Source organism: Fundulus heteroclitus, chromosome 1, assembly GCF_011125445.2.
Source record: "Fundulus heteroclitus isolate FHET01 chromosome 1, MU-UCD_Fhet_4.1, whole genome shotgun sequence".
Taxonomy (NCBI): domain Eukaryota; kingdom Metazoa; phylum Chordata; class Actinopteri; order Cyprinodontiformes; family Fundulidae; genus Fundulus; species Fundulus heteroclitus.
In genome coordinates, this window is record NC_046361.1 from 8408443 (window position 1) to 8423973 (window position 15531).

The 15531-nt window shown below is 43.9% G+C and overlaps 1 protein-coding gene across 1 annotated transcript; it reads right to left on the minus strand.

The window, feature by feature from the left end:
- Positions 1-1699: 1699 nt before the first annotated feature.
- LOC118557442 (von Willebrand factor A domain-containing protein 1-like) lies at positions 1700-14471 on the minus strand. The gene is made up of 6 exons (XM_036127480.1): positions 14054-14471; positions 10519-11076; positions 7700-8026; positions 7275-7550; positions 5860-6135; positions 1700-2700 (listed from the first exon to the last, which is right to left on the minus strand). The coding sequence occupies exons 1-6, from the start codon at positions 14145-14147 to the stop codon at positions 2672-2674; spliced, it is 1560 nt and encodes a 519-aa protein (XP_035983373.1). The 5' UTR covers positions 14148-14471; the 3' UTR covers positions 1700-2671.
- Positions 14472-15531: the final 1060 nt, after the last annotated feature.

Consider the following 15531-nt stretch of genomic DNA (forward strand, 5'->3'; position numbering starts at 1 on the left):
CACCTTAGTCTGAGGTCAAGAGAACACTGCAGTGAGTTTTTTTCCAAAAACAACAACAACACTGAATTCTTTAATCTGTTGGTGCACAAAAACGTCCTCTTAGCAAGATGCTGCCACCACAATGTTTCACAGTAAAGCTGGAGTTAACTAGGTTTAACTAGGTTAACTTTTTTCTAGATATGCTTGGAGTTCAGGCAAGACATTGCCTGAATGTCGGATTCAGTCTGAAAGGAGCTTTTTAGCCAAATTGAAGTGGCTGCCATGTAGTTTTAGTGGGTAGTGGTTTCCAGCTGGTCATTCTACAATATGGACTTGATTGGTGGAGTGTGTCAGCAACGTGAAGCCTTGTGGATGGTTCCCCTATTGCTAAAATGCAGCAGTTAGGCGCCACCTTAGAGAACATTGGGTTCTTGGTCACCTCTCTTACTGATTACTCAGTTCAGTTGAGTGACCAGATATAGCGAGGCTCCATTTCTGAGTAAGAGACAGCCCAGTGCATGTGGGGATGTGCTGGATACTTTCTTTTGCATTTATCCGCCGATTCGTGCTTTGACACAATCCCAGCTAAGGGATCTTCAAACCTGATTGCCAGGCTTCTGCTCAGACACACTAACCAACTCCCAGACAATCATGTTCCGCCAGCTGTGTTTAAGTCAAATTGTGGAAACTTCTGAAGAATAATCAGTGGAAATTATGAGGCACCAGAGCTCAGTTTTGAGTGTCAAAGCAATTGATGTCTACACTTATGTACCTATTATATTCAAATGCTTACAATTTGTATACATGTTTGATTTTTAGGACAGAAAATGTCTAAAAGCATACTTTCGCTTTTTTATTTTTTTGTGCAGAATTTTCAAAAACTATGCTGTTCAGATTTAGAAAAAGCCAACAATGTGAGAAAAATAGCCTGCATGGTGGTACAATTGCCTTGTAGCCTGTCTGGCTCAGAATTGCTTTCTTAGTGCCAAGGATTTACTTTTACAAGTGGAGCATTTCTGCTTTTGCTATAGTCCTCCGCTTGATATTCATGCAAAAAAACCTTATTGGACATCATTTCAAATTCAACGAACACAGAAACAGAAAGGTAAAGGAGAAAAAAGGGAAAAAGATGAGGCAAAATGTTAAAAGGTAGGGAAGGTGACAAAAATGGACTACAGGAAAAAGAAGAATTCCCAGCTTGAGGTCCTTCTGAATGGAGTTTGTTTTATTAAGATAGTGGTACTAGTGGCCTTTATTTGACAGCAGGCTGACAGGAAACAGGTTTGACAGAGAAGGGAAAAAAATGGGACAAAGGTCCACCTGCCAGGATGTGAACCCTGGACAGCTGTATGGAAGACTGAGGCCTCCTAACATGAGCCGCGTGCTCTACCCCTTCTCCTTGTGCATATGAGGGTTCTGTCCAGGTACTCCCGCTTCCTCACACAGTCCAAAAAACGTGACTGGTTGACTGCCTTAGGTATGAGGGTGTACATGCTTGGTCGTCTGTTCAGCGTGACCCGACCAGGACGGACACTGCGTGTCGCCCATTGACCCCTGGAGATATATTACCTGTCATCGCTTCTAGAAGACAGGTTTAGAAAACAGAAGCTCTTCTTTACTTATAAAGCCGTCTTGTTGTGTAAAATCTGAGGAGCTTAAAGAACACAGCGTGTTCCAGTCGGTCAATTTTTTTTACATGACTAAAAATGGACCACAGCAATTAAATACACATGTTAAGTAAGTTTATTGAAACCTTGTATGAGGTTTTTAATTGGAAAAAAAAATGGATACAGTGAAAGATCTGCAATAAGCCAGCAGGGGGCAGCAAACACAAGCTGTAAAACAGTAACAGTCACAGAACATCAAACTGTGGATCCCTAAAGAACATCCAAGTCATTAGTTCTTATAAGGTTCTCGATAAATAAATATGAAATATAGACTAATATCTTGACACCAACTCAATGTGACTTTTAGCTTACGCACGTGTGTTTCATATACAGCAACTCTCGGGTTTCGGAGAGCGATCTGTGTTTGAAGCTCAAAGCATTGCTAAATATTCAGTTATCCAGAACTTCCTTTTAATGTAACCCTGCTGCACTCCCCAGAGCCCCTACAAACATTCAATGAAAGTTTTAAAGCACGTGTTGAGAGAGAAGGGATTTAAGGACAGGTTTAAAACATTACTTATATAGCAAATGTGTATCAGATGTTCCCTCAGTGTTAGTGATAAAAAAAAAAAATGCTGATTTGGACACGTGGTGTGCATATGTTGTAAAGCTCTTCTGCAAAACAACTCAGAGAAAACATGAGCATTCGCAGCCTACCCTGCTCTGAATCTGCAAAACAGACCACTGAAATATTCCAGTGAAATACTTGGCTCTTTAGATCCAAGAATTTTAGATCAGCAACAGGCCACATAAAAACCAGACGAGACGGTAAATAACAACAGATAATACTTTTTTTTTTTTTTGGTTTCAGATTTTAGCAGTCAGCGTGTGAGCCAGGTTTGTCCCACATCATTCTGAAGTGTCTGTCACTTCCACATGAGCGCTCCGTGAGCCAAACCACATCTCTTCTGGATAATGTCCACAGAGGGGGGAGAGGCATGCAAAAGAATTATGGATGGAAGTCAGCATTCTTTCTCGTTATCCTCCCTCCTTGTTTGGTAAGGTGCGCGCGCAGTCCAGGGCTGCTATGACTGGAAGCCATAAACCGATGCGTCTAAAGGGAGAAAGAAAAACACATTTAAGGATTTTGTACAGAAAAGCCTGGGCTCTATTTTTGGGGCATGAAGCAGCAATAATTCAAATCATCATCAACTAAAGAAAATGTCTTTAGTTGATGAAAATGTCTTGTATATGCTGATGGACTCAGTTTGCATCGGTGTGTATATATGTATAAACAGTCTCTAAGGCCCACTGCTGTAAAATTAAAACATCGCATTTAGTTATGCCAAGAAGAGACCTGAAAGAAAAGACTATATTTACAAAGTCATTCAGCCGTATTGTTCAGCCTTGCAGTGCCATTGGATGGTAAACATGTGCATAGCTCTGACCATCAGGCCATAAAGTCATACACCTTGCAAACTTTCCTGTGGACCCACATCCAGGAAAGTTTGACTGAAGTGAGTAAAGTCCCTGAAATATTTTTTTGTGTGATTATTAGAGCGTCTATAACATGTAATCACAAAATTATTGTTGAATGCATGCACCACCTTAAACTTTCAGCTTTTTATGTCTTTGTTGTTGTTTTACACCATTGGGTAAGGAGGGTAGTCAAAATGGCGACCCCTTGCACAATACTTGGGGACATAGCACCTCTCAAATGTTCACATATTTCTTACTACTAGAAATATAATGTAATGGTTAATATTGGTTAACTGAGTACTCTAATTGTTTTTTTGTATTTTTTTGTACATACTTAGAACAGATTTAAGTAATTCTGGATGAAAACTTGATTTATTATTGTGGCATTTCAAGCCCAGATAGTGCAAGTCCAGTAGCACTATTTTGAAAATAAATGTGTCTGTTTTATTTGTAAAAAATACATATACGGCTGTTTTTCTGGCCGCTGTTTGCTCAATTAGCTAAAGCCAGACGATGGTTGTTGATATATTAAAGAATTATTTTTGTTCTTTGACAATGTATTTTGGGGAAAAACTGGTTAGTTTTAAACTAAGAGCAACATATATGCTCGTGCCTGTTATGTTGCTCACATAAAACTAAGCACCACATGTGTTATTTTGTTATAACTTGTTTTAACTTGTGGTGGGAACCTATGACAATGTGTTGTGGGAAAGACTGATTCTGTATTCCTTATTTTGCTTATATTTGCGCTATTATCTGAGTTTGCAATATTATTTTGCTTCACACACTGCTGAGATGCTGGGAACGGTTTTGTTTTGGAAACGGGACGAACAGATGGGGGGGAGAAGTGGCCACTCTCGCTCCCATCTGATATTTTGTTTATTTGTATAAAAAAGGAGGGGACCGCCCTCAGTCGTTGAAGTCAGCCATGGGTTGTATGGACGCCCGGCCGCGTGGATTGTGCTCTAACCAGACTGACCAACTTCCCAGTCCTAACCATGGTAAGAGATGGAACAACACGCCTGTTTGAAAGCTTGCCAGGCTTTAAGTGCTTGCTACTTTGCGTGTGCGAAGTGCTTGCTGTTTTGTGTTGCTGTGTTCTGTGGGGAATAATAAATGTGGGCCTTAAATTCTAACAGAAACAGTGTTTGAGTCCTTATTTGTGTTTGCCGATCTCTCCCGATCCTGAAATAAAAATTTGTGTAGGATTTAAACACTCTCGACTGCGTGGATGTGAGTGGTCAAGGGGGTTCTAAGTCGGGTTCATTGTTCTGGACTCTGTTGATCTAAATGATTTGGGTGAAGAGCACAGCTCAGTTGATGAGATGAGGGTTCAGGGGGCAATCTAGCAGCATAAAGCCATATAAGCGGAGCAAACTCCACCCATGGGGCTTTGAATTATAGAAGAGAACGGGGTCCTCTGTGAATTCGATGTGTGCCAAAGCAACATCGATGGAGGACAGGCCAGATCTGAACTCAGAGAATCAGGTGATGTAATGAAGCTTGGCTCCACGCATCCATAACAGTCAGAACTATGAAATCTGCGCTGACAACTATTTCACCTCTGTCCCATTAGTAATTCAGCTCCTTGACCGCGGCTCACGTTGTGTGGGAGCAGCAAAGGCAAGTGCGCCCATCCAGCTGTGTCCTCGAAGATAAGCAGAGCTTAAAGAAAAGGGGGAGAGGACGCTTTGATGTCAGGGCAGAGGCAAACCACAACATCTGCGCTGCGAGACGGTACGACAACAGGGCGATTACCCTCGTGTCATCCTTTGCTGGCTCAGAACCTGTTACCAAGAGTCAACACTGGAACAAAGCCACCAAACCCTATGTGGAGGTTGAGAGGCCTTATTTCAGGGGGGGCCTACAGTAAATAAATGGGTGGAGGGGATTTGTTGTGCTCATTTGTTGCCAAGAACAAATTCCTGTTGAAATCGCACCACTGGTACATTTGCATCCTCAAGCACCCCACCATCGCCATCATCTGTAAAATCTCTGCATCAGAGGCTTCCTCCTAACGTCAAAAGAGAGGCAAACATTTTTTTTGCCCATTTTTCTTCTATTTATTTAAATAGATATATTTCAATAAACGAAAAAAATCTAAATTGAAAATATAAAATGCTATGCAAAGGTATCTATCTATACATCTTTGCCTATGTTGTCACAGTATAACCACGGTCATCAATGTGTCTTATTGGAGGTTTTCATCATTCACCAGCACAATGTACTGTGTAAATTTAAAGTGATAGGAAAATTATATATTGCTTTCAATTAAAAAATTTGATTAATTAAAAAGGGTGTGGCATGCATTTGTATTCTGCCCTCACTGTTCTCACATCACACATGAGTATGCTTTGATCTGAACCAGTCCTTTGTAGCTCAGTGTGAATGTTTGGCTTTTCCTCCAGGACTGCCCCGTATCTAACGTCATCCTTCTCCCCATCCACTCTGACCAGCTTCACTGTCTCCACGGTGTGACGCGACCACCCCGCTTCACTGCGGGAATGGTATGGTCATGGTCATGTGCGGCACAATGCACTGCTCTCTGTTGGTCTACCACATAAACTGCAACTAAAATATATTGAAAGATTTGGTTGTAACGTAACAAAAGGTGAAAATGTTCAATGGGTATGTAGAAAAAGATAAATGATAAAACTAATAAAATCGAAGAATATATTCATGCCACCGCAAAAAGATTTAGGATGCAACATGGCAAAAAAGGCATCAATCGAAACTAATGTAATTTTAGCGCAGAAAGTAATTGTTAGTAACTCAATAAGCCAAAATAACTCGCCTGAATGAAACTGTGCAGTGCAGCACAGTCCGTCCCCCCTCGCCGTCTGGTAAATGGGTGACACACACACTCTGGCGGAAGGGGGGAGGTGCGTGAGCCGGGTGGACAGAGAGTCGGGTGGCAGGTAGAGGGAGGAGCGCTGGGCAGGGACCGAGATTTCCTGCGCCTCCCAGGTGAGCCAGTATCCCCTCAGACCATCCGCGCTGCTCTTCCAGTCGACCTGCACGGAGTCGCTTCCCACTGTGGTGAGCTGGAGGTCGGCCAGGGCTGGAGTCACTGGACAAGGAAAGCTTGGTTAGTTAGGGTTAATATGGCAAGACGATTGGAGAAGTTGAAAAACGTCAGAACTAAATAGGAATGTCTTTGGTAATATGTGTGGGCGACCCGACCAAAACTCAATCCCAGTACCTGTAGAAAAGAGACCGTGTTGGCTGCTGCTACTCCAAGTTTCTCTGTGCCATGTAATGCTGGGATCACACGGCAGAATCATTTTTCCAACATGCCCTGATTATTGGCGTGGCTCTTAAGATTATCTTAAGAGACATCCCTGCAGTGTGTAGTGTATTAAGAGTGATCTGGTGCACTCGGTGGAACATCGGGACCTCTCCAACATCAAACTAGGGATTTTCAACATGTCGGATTGTCTTGACCCAACATCCTAGCGTGTGCGGTGTTCCCCGAGGACAAACGACCACGCAGCTTGTTGAATGTGACGTGTAGCCAATCAGAAAGCGAGGTGAGAGGAACCCGGAAGAAGAAAGAACCCTGTTCGTTGGGATATCAGTCCCTTAATCCTGGAAATGTTCTTCAGGTGATAGAAAGCTGACTTTCAAACTGTCTTTATGTGTCCTTGATAGTTCAGGTCTGAGCCCATCACTACACCCAGATTTCGGGCCTGATCCTCTTTAGGTCCAAAGATAAATAACTTCAGTTTTGTTTCTGTTCAGCTGGAGAAAGCCATTGCCAAGTTCTACACAATGTAGCCAACGGATTTACGATAAGCGCCTTCCATAAAAATAAAAATAAAACGTCTGGCAGAGAGAATGGGTTGAGGACAAGCTCCAAGCCTCAAAGTAAGAGAGTTACATCCCCTCCTTGACGGCCAAGTGACAAGGTCCACCGGCTTTACAGCTTGAAGGTGTGACAATGACAGCCGATCTGTACGACCAACTAGCCAGCCATTCTACAGCGTAAACACATGGCAGTGTGTCACATAATTAGCTGCCATTAACACCCATTGGACCGACCACGATTACAGGACTTCTGCATGTTGGTGTTTTCTTCAATAGTAGCACTCCAAATCGGGCGGTGGGGGGTTATGTTGATTGGGACAACCCTAATCTCTATTTCAGGATTGGGGCAAGTGTGCGAGAACAAACACATCATTTGGGGAGCAAATTCGCTTCAACCCTTACCTTCTTGGGTGCAAACTTTGACCGACATTGCTTTGTCCTTCCCTGAGGCATGCCGGGCAGTAACTGTGACCAGGTAAGTCGTGCCCGGCTGCAGGTTTCTAAGCAGAGTGGAGTTCTGTGTTCGGTCCACTGTGACGGTCTGGAGGCTGCCTCCGGGCAGGGCAGAGTACTCGATGTAGTAACTGGTGACAGTCTGTGGCTGCAGAGGACCCCAGCTCACGCGCACGCTGCTCTGCCCCGAGTCGGAGACTGTTACAACAGCTGGACTCACAACCTCTAGAGAAATAAAAAGAAAAAAAATGACAGAAGAACGTTAGATTTTTTTCACTGAAGAAAAAACAAAAAAGGCGTTCTAAGAGCTTGGCTCAACTGTTTTTATCCGGTAATAGGTGGATGTTTCTGCACACAGTCCATGATAATCTAACCTGGCTTTGTTGTGAAGGTGGTAGAGAGTGTGTTGAATGTCAGTCCTGTGGACTCTGGAAACAGGCTGACAGAGTAGGTGGTGTCTGGCTTTAGGCCAGTCAGTCTGATGCTGTTCGACTCCGCCGGCTGAACCAGTCTCTGGTAAGGATTTCCACCAGTACTCGGGCTGGTCCCGGTTCCACCGCCGCTGCCACCTCCTCCAGTTGAAACCTCACCCAGGTGAATCTTGTAGGAGCCCTCGAGACCAGACAGGACGGCTCTCCAGTGGAGATTGGCAGAGTTGGTGGAGACCTCTCGGACGTGAAGGCGCTCGGCTCGGATTATCTCTGTTTGGGACAGGACAATGAGCTTGGATGCATCAAAAATGTATGGAAAAAAAATAGACGGAATGTCCCAATTTAGCAGCTAGAATGCATTTGGCTAAACCTAATGAGTCTCAATGAGGAGGATGGCAGAACAGGCAGCTAAATATGTATGCCCTGACTTCAGACAGCCTCCCGCAGCCAGATATGTCTTACTAAACTGCATTCTTAACTCCTGCAATAAGACAACTTGAAATAGCCAACCCTGTAACAGTCTGCAATAAAAAAACAACCTAATACCTCAGAGACACTGCTATCTGCGATTACATCTCTGGGTGCTAACTAAGGACTACTGCATTTCTCCTACTTATGCACGGGCTTTATATATGCTGTGCATCATGTCCTCTACATGCAACATAAACTGTTATGAAGTGGCCCTGCAAAATAATATGGCAGTTACCTAATCCGGTCTGAGAAATGGGCAAACTCCCCAGTCTGTATTTATAAATATATGTATATATATATGTGTGTGTGTGTGTGTGTGTGTGCGCATCATGTCTGACATAGCATTGGAGGATGTAGAACAAGACGTTGAATCATTAATCCACTAATAGATCGGCGTGTCACATTTCAGAGAGTCTCACACAGAGTCTCATAGTCTCCTGCCATCCTATCTAGACTACAGGGGAGGGAAATCAGGGAAGGAGCCGTGCCTTATTGGCAAACCCGCTGGAGTTGTTTCCATTCTATATGGAAAGACCTGCTACAGCAATAAGATGGTCTCCAATTTTGTTTAAAGGGTACTCTGGGAAAACATTGTACGAGCAAATTCCTATAGATGTTTTTCTGGGGAATTTTGATCAATATTTTATTGGAGTCTGAGTACACTTAAATGGTGATTTGTTTTACATAACTTCTTGAACATTTTAGCATCCTATACCTTGATAATAACTAGAGAATATATTCCAACAAAAAGTGTCCTCTGCCAGAGGAACTGCCACTGTGCAGTGCCTGGGGAGCATTCTGGCAGTCTCTAGGAGTTGAACCTAGAACCTCCAGGACACAAGCACAACACCTTAACCACTAGGCCACCACTTTCTGTCTGGTCATTTGTCAGCCAGTGAATACAGGAAAATCAGATATTTTCCCCATTCACTAAAGCATCAAAACCAAAAAATTGGACGCAAACATTTCAGCTGACGGCAACTTGATACACCTCTTTTAGTTCGACAAAAAGAAAAAAAAGATATGTAAATATGTTTTAATGCATAAAAATGGAATGATCTTCTAGATATCTCATTTTCTGTTCAATCCAAAAACACTACCCCGGTCAAAAAACACACGGCACAATTTTTCTCAAACACCACAAATAAAATAGGGAAATACTTGATCAGTCCATCACTATTCAAAAACACTTGCCAAATACTACAGTTTAAATTTAAAAGTGGCTGTAAATTTACCTGACTCCACCAGATAGATTTGCTCCGCATATCCATCTGGAAACCTTCCGTTGAAGTAATTTTGGGAAGGGGCGAAAATACTGGTTAGCTGATTGGCCTATGTTGGTGATAGACGGGCCAAATAAACCAATCAGATTCGTCGTCGCTCTGTTACGAGCGACGACAAAAACACAACCACAAGCCAAGCTACTCTTGCTGCTGCAGGTAAAGGCTCGTTAGCTCAGCAAAGAAATACTCTGTAATTCCGATAAAACTTGCTCGATAGCCACGCTAGTTCTAGTTTCATCGACTGAAGCCGCCATGTTCTTTAGACTGAACTGTTGCGCTTCTCGTTGCGTCACACCTCAACCCGCCTCAAAGCCAACGCTGATTGGACGTTCGTTTGGTGAACGGCTCCAAATTTTCTTTAACGGAGGGTAGCCAGACTGATCTGCGAGTGAAACCTTGAAAGCTCGCGAGATCAGGATGGTCTCACGAGGCTAGCTGTAAATGAGAAGTCAGTTGTAAATATTTAGCTTCTGAAGTTTTAAATCCTGTAAAAGTTTTTTACTTTCAACCTAACGCAGGCAGTTTAGCAAATATGTTTTGTCCTTGTTGGAGACTTTCACTTTCACGTTTCACTGACATTCCAGAGGAAAAAAAATGGGTACAGCTAAAAGAATTGCTCAACGATGAAGTGTCGGCATCCTGCATTACTGCTAACGGCCAGCAGGGGGCGACACGTACGTTTGCAAACAGAACATTTGTACAAATGTTGACAACTGAGTGGCTTTATTCATCCTTCATATGAAGGAGGGTGGCGGCTTAGTGGTTAGAGTAGGGCACTTGCGTCCTGGAAAAAGCACAAGTTTGCTGGTTCGAATTCCACAGACTGCCGCTCTGGGTCCCTGAGCAAGAACCTTAGCACCAGAACGCTCCCGGGGCGCCGCACAGTGGACGCCCACTGCTCTAAAAAAGGGATGGGTTAAATGCAGAGGCCAGATTTAATTGAAATGAATGTTGCAGTTGCAATGACAAAGAGGATTATTATACTACACAGCATGTAGCAAAACTCACCAATGATAGCATCGCGCAGGTCCTTCGTGATGATGCTCATGTCATCGATGTGCACGAAGTGCAGGTGGTTTTCCACAGGAGGACTCACAACCTCCCTCAGCACCTTGTAGTTGCTGTGCCCCGTGGAGACCACCAGCACCGCCACGCCCTCCTCCCGCAGCTCAGCCATCGGTCCAATCACATCCCCCGGTTTTATCCCGTCCGTCAACCATACCAGCACTCTCGGGAGACTTTCCTGAGCCCCATCAGGTATTCTGGGTCGCAAAACCCAATCCTTAGCCATTTTGAGAGCCTCCACGGTGTTGGTGTCCCCCCTGAGGGGTCTAATGGTTTTCAAGGCCCCCTGGAGGCCACTTTGGGTACTGTATCTGTCGAAGCCAAACTCCAGGCGGGGATTGGTACCCACCTGCAGCAGTCCTACTCTCACTTGATCCTTTCCCAGGGAGAAGGGAAGCAGGAGCTCCGACAAGAAGGAGAGTATGCGGGCGTGCTCGTAGTATGTCACGCTCCCTGAGGAGTCCACCAAAAAGAGGACGTCACCCTCGCAGCAGTTCAGCACTGTGGAGGGGGGAGAAAAAAACATATATGTATAGTCATAAAACTCCTCTGTGATTCCTTCTCACTTAAGCAATTTTTTCCACAAGTCCCTGCCATAGAACACTCTCCCTTTCACACCCACCTTCTTGGGGAAAAAACCCCACTTTACAGTGATCACAGCTTACATAGATCATTGTCAGCAGCAACACAACAACAGCACATAGCCGGGAGCAAATCTGGCCAATTAACGTGGCGATAAGCAGCAATCAAAACAAACAAAGAAACCCGTTATGATAACTTCAGAGGCGGCGATGGAGAAAAAAAAAAAAGCATTCAAGAACTGAGCAAAAGGGGGCATGCACACAACCCCACCCCTTTTCAATTATTTCTGTGTTTTTTTTTTAAGTAAGTAGCATAAACAGTGGACAAAACAGAAGTTTTTGGATAGATTCGGGAAAGGGAGTGAAGAGAAAACTGGTCTGTGGGGAAATGCGAGGCACCAAATGGAGTGAAGTTCAGGGGGAAAGGGGAGCGCGGGCAGTTCCATACGAGAGACGGGGAGGAATGCTGGATCCTCATGCATGCGGCGTGAAAGAGGGGAGATATATGGCTGGTGATGTGCAGAAAGTTCACTCGTCCATAGGAAAACTGCCAGACCAGTAGATAAGAAAAACAAACTGTGTGAGAGACAGCAATAGGAAGAAATGACATGACTTCACAAGTAAGTTCACTCAGTCACGGATTTGGACACGGCCTTGAAAGCTCTCGCTTTCTTTGGATTCCTGTTGAGTGCTGAAAGCTGAGAAGCAGCACACACCGATAAATCATGCATTTACTCGTACACATGCCAACCTCCATGCCCACACCTTTTTTTTTCTCTCCATACATCCCAGGAATTCTTTACAGCTCTCCTGTTGTTTGGACTTTGGAGTTAGTGGAGTTAGTGGACTGTTCCTTATCTACACCCTCCAGCCCCCCCCCACAGCCACCACCTTTGTGCAGGTGAGGCTTTGTCTACAAACGCTAGTGCTGTCTAGACACTTTACTGTCTGTGGCGGATGCAGGTAAAAGTTAGCACGCAAATATGGGAGTTATTGGGCGTTTAATGCCTGATCAATGTGGTGGTGGGAAAGCCTCACCTGGCTTGTTGTAAAACAGGCACAAAATGCTTGTATGTAGGCGCACAGCTGTTCTAAATGGATATCATCTGAAAACGGTACTGGCGTTCAACGTTAACAGCATTTAACCCGGCGGTAGCATAAATCCAGCTGTTCTGGGAAGGCTTCAGAGGTTTGTTAGAGAACATTGGGGAACACACGGCATCATGAAGCCCGGGGGACAGAGCGGACATGTCGGAGACAAAGCTGTGGAGAAGTTTAAAGCAGGGTTAGATGATTAAAAAAAAAAAAAAAAAACAGCATCCAAAGCTTTGAACGTCTCATAAACATCCCTGTGTGTAAGTCATCGTCGGAAAATGCGAAGCTCGGCCGCAAACCTGCCAAGGCATGGCTGTCCGCCTGAAGCAGAACGCAGGGCAAGGAGTCTGTTAGTCAGAGGAGGAGCTAAGAGCCCCATGGGTTCACCGGGGGAGCTGCAGCGATCCACAACTCAGGTGGAAGAAACTGAAGAAATAAAAGGGAGATAACTGCTATCTGGCCTCTGTGGAAGAGTGGCAGGGGGAGAAAAAAAACAAGCCATTGTTGAAAGGCAACTATAAGAAGTTACATTTGCAGTTTTTTGGGGAATTTGGGAGAGGGCGTTTTGGTCCCGTGAAAACAAAAGTTTTGCATTCGGGCCTCGATTCAAAACGCTACGGGGTGGCAAAAAACTAAGCCTTACCCCACAGGGAAGCATGGTGGTGGCAGCAACATGCTGTGGGGTCGCGTTTCTCAAATTTGTCAGACGTGGTGGGACCATGGAAGGAGCTAAATACAGGGGCGATGCTGGAGGAGGACATGCCAGAGGCTGTCTCACACCAGATGCACTTATGCCATCTAATTACAGCAGGCTTAGTTGTCTCATCTGGTCTCTATTAATGGTAACAGCAAAGTAACGGATCCCCACTCACTAATAGGATAGTTATAAAAATACGGTCTCGTTAGGAAAGCCGCAAGTGTCATAGCCACTAAGTTTAGCCTCTGATATATACAGCATGACAGCATAGCCTTTACCAGCTAATTATATTTGTTTTGATGTTGTTGTGTAAAATTCAAAGCAGACAGTCTGTGGTCACTTAGCACAGCTGGCAAAGAGAGGGGGAAGACGTGCTTAAAAACAGGCGGAAAAACCAAAGCAGAGAGTCTCCGTGTTTCCTAACAGTTAGAAAACCTTGAGGAATGGGATGGAAACAGTTTCTTTCGCTTATTACAGGGATTTCATAAATCCTATGAAAATGAAAGTCTCCTTATTTGTCTCAGAGGACAGCTTTATCCTCCCCCTATCATAAAGCCGATGAGATAACATCAGATTATTATGTGGGGCCCCCCTTTTTGCTCAGAGGAGCACCAGAGGCCATGCGATGCGTGCCTGTGTGGTCCCTGGATGCCCTCTGGTTTGGGAACTCCCTCCTGCCCGAGGCAGTGGGATTTCATCAACTTACAATCTTATACCTGGACTCCTGCCATTTCCCGAGAACACTGGTCTGATATCAACCCCACCCTTATCCACACAGAGAGCAGACAGTGTCTCCATTTACCATAGCAGCACTTGCTTCCTAATGGCAGGAGTTTGGGCATTCCTTTGCCTACAATGTTTCATTAATTAATTCAAACTCACTTTATGGGCAGTAGCTAAAAAAAAAATTAAAAAAAAATGTGATTGATTTTATTTTTTATTACGCAGATAAATAAGAAAGTCAAATATAAATGTGTCACTGAAGACATTATTTATTATTCTTTCGTTCAAGAACAGTAAAGCCCAAATCCAAAAATGAAACTTATAAATATATTAGAAAGAAGAAAATAAAAACAATCCAAACATTTGGGTTCAGAGCGGTTACCTCCTTCAGGTGCGGGGTTCTGCGGAGCCGAGAGGCGCAGGAGCGACCACACCACCGCCGCCTTCATCATCCATGTTAACATGCGGCTGTCCATCACAGTGCCTGTCAATTAGTCCCGCTGGAGCAGAATAGATCACCAATCTTACGGCTTCCAGGCGCAACCATACATTCACCGCAGCCCGGAGGAGCGCACTCCCTGTCAGTAAATCACTGCCAGGCGCATAATTCACATGAGTTACATCCAGCAAGCCTTTTTTTTTTATCTTTCCTCTTCGCTGAGCATGATCAGACACCCTCCGCAGGTTCAATCAAAAAACTGAAGGCAGATTCTCAAAACCCTACGTGTGCGCAAAAAAAGTTTGGACCCAGACGCACCGCTCTCCCTCTCTCTCCCTCTTGCTCAAGACACAACAGCAGAGCCTGACAAGATCCCCGGAAACACATTTCAAAATAAGACTTAGAGTAAAGCGCACTACTGTAAGCTGTTTGCCATTCCTTACAATAAATTAAATGACAATTCAACAGAAGGAAAAGGGGAATATAAACTGGGGGGTTGCCAACTGAGTCCCGGTTCAAATATGGACCAATCCAACTCAGGGTTGATTTCAGGATGTGGGTTTAAATCATTAAATTCCAGAAGAAGCGTGCTTTAAGAGTGTAGGAGGAAATCACAAGTGGCAACTTAGCGACATGGCCGCCATATTTAGTGAGTTTAATGACCAGTATAGCGACAAAATAATTAAGTAACAACAAATGTAGCATTTTTTTTTTTTTTGTTTCTTTATTGTATTGGAGTCTTTTGGAAACTCTTGAAACACATTGTTTTCACTCTTTTCAACATGCGGTGGGTCTCTCAACCATTGCAACGCCCTCACATGTGACCCAGTTCTTCTTGTAGCAGTCCCTCCAAGCTGCGTTTAGAGCCCCACCCTCCACATCCAGACAGTTACTGAACGGCACCAGCAAGAAGAAGGATGTAAATATAACGTTTTATTTGCCTAAAATAAATCACTGCTTTTCTGTCATATCTTTTTTGGTCTATTAAAATTGCTATTGTAGGATTTTAGGGGAGGCAAAGATGGTTTACTGTGACGTCTTGTAGTTTTCTAGGTGGACTATAAGGTTACAAACCAAATCTGACTTATGAAAACAAACAAACAAATTTAAAAAAATACAATTGTTAATAAGTATGAAAAAATACAGCATATAGAAACCCTGGTACTGACAGAAGTCACTTGTCAGTCCCAGGACAGCATTCATCTCCACTACAGCACCAAATAAATTTAGATACAAATGGTCAATTATATAAACCGAGTGATTACGTTATTCTTGCACCTCAAGCAACTTTTACAACAAGAAATAGCTACTTTCCTTACTTAGAAGCTGGAAGCAGTAAGGGGAATGCTCAAAGAGAACCCGCCTATGCTCAGAGACAACACACAATCTCCACACAGATATGAACTGATGCGCTAATGATG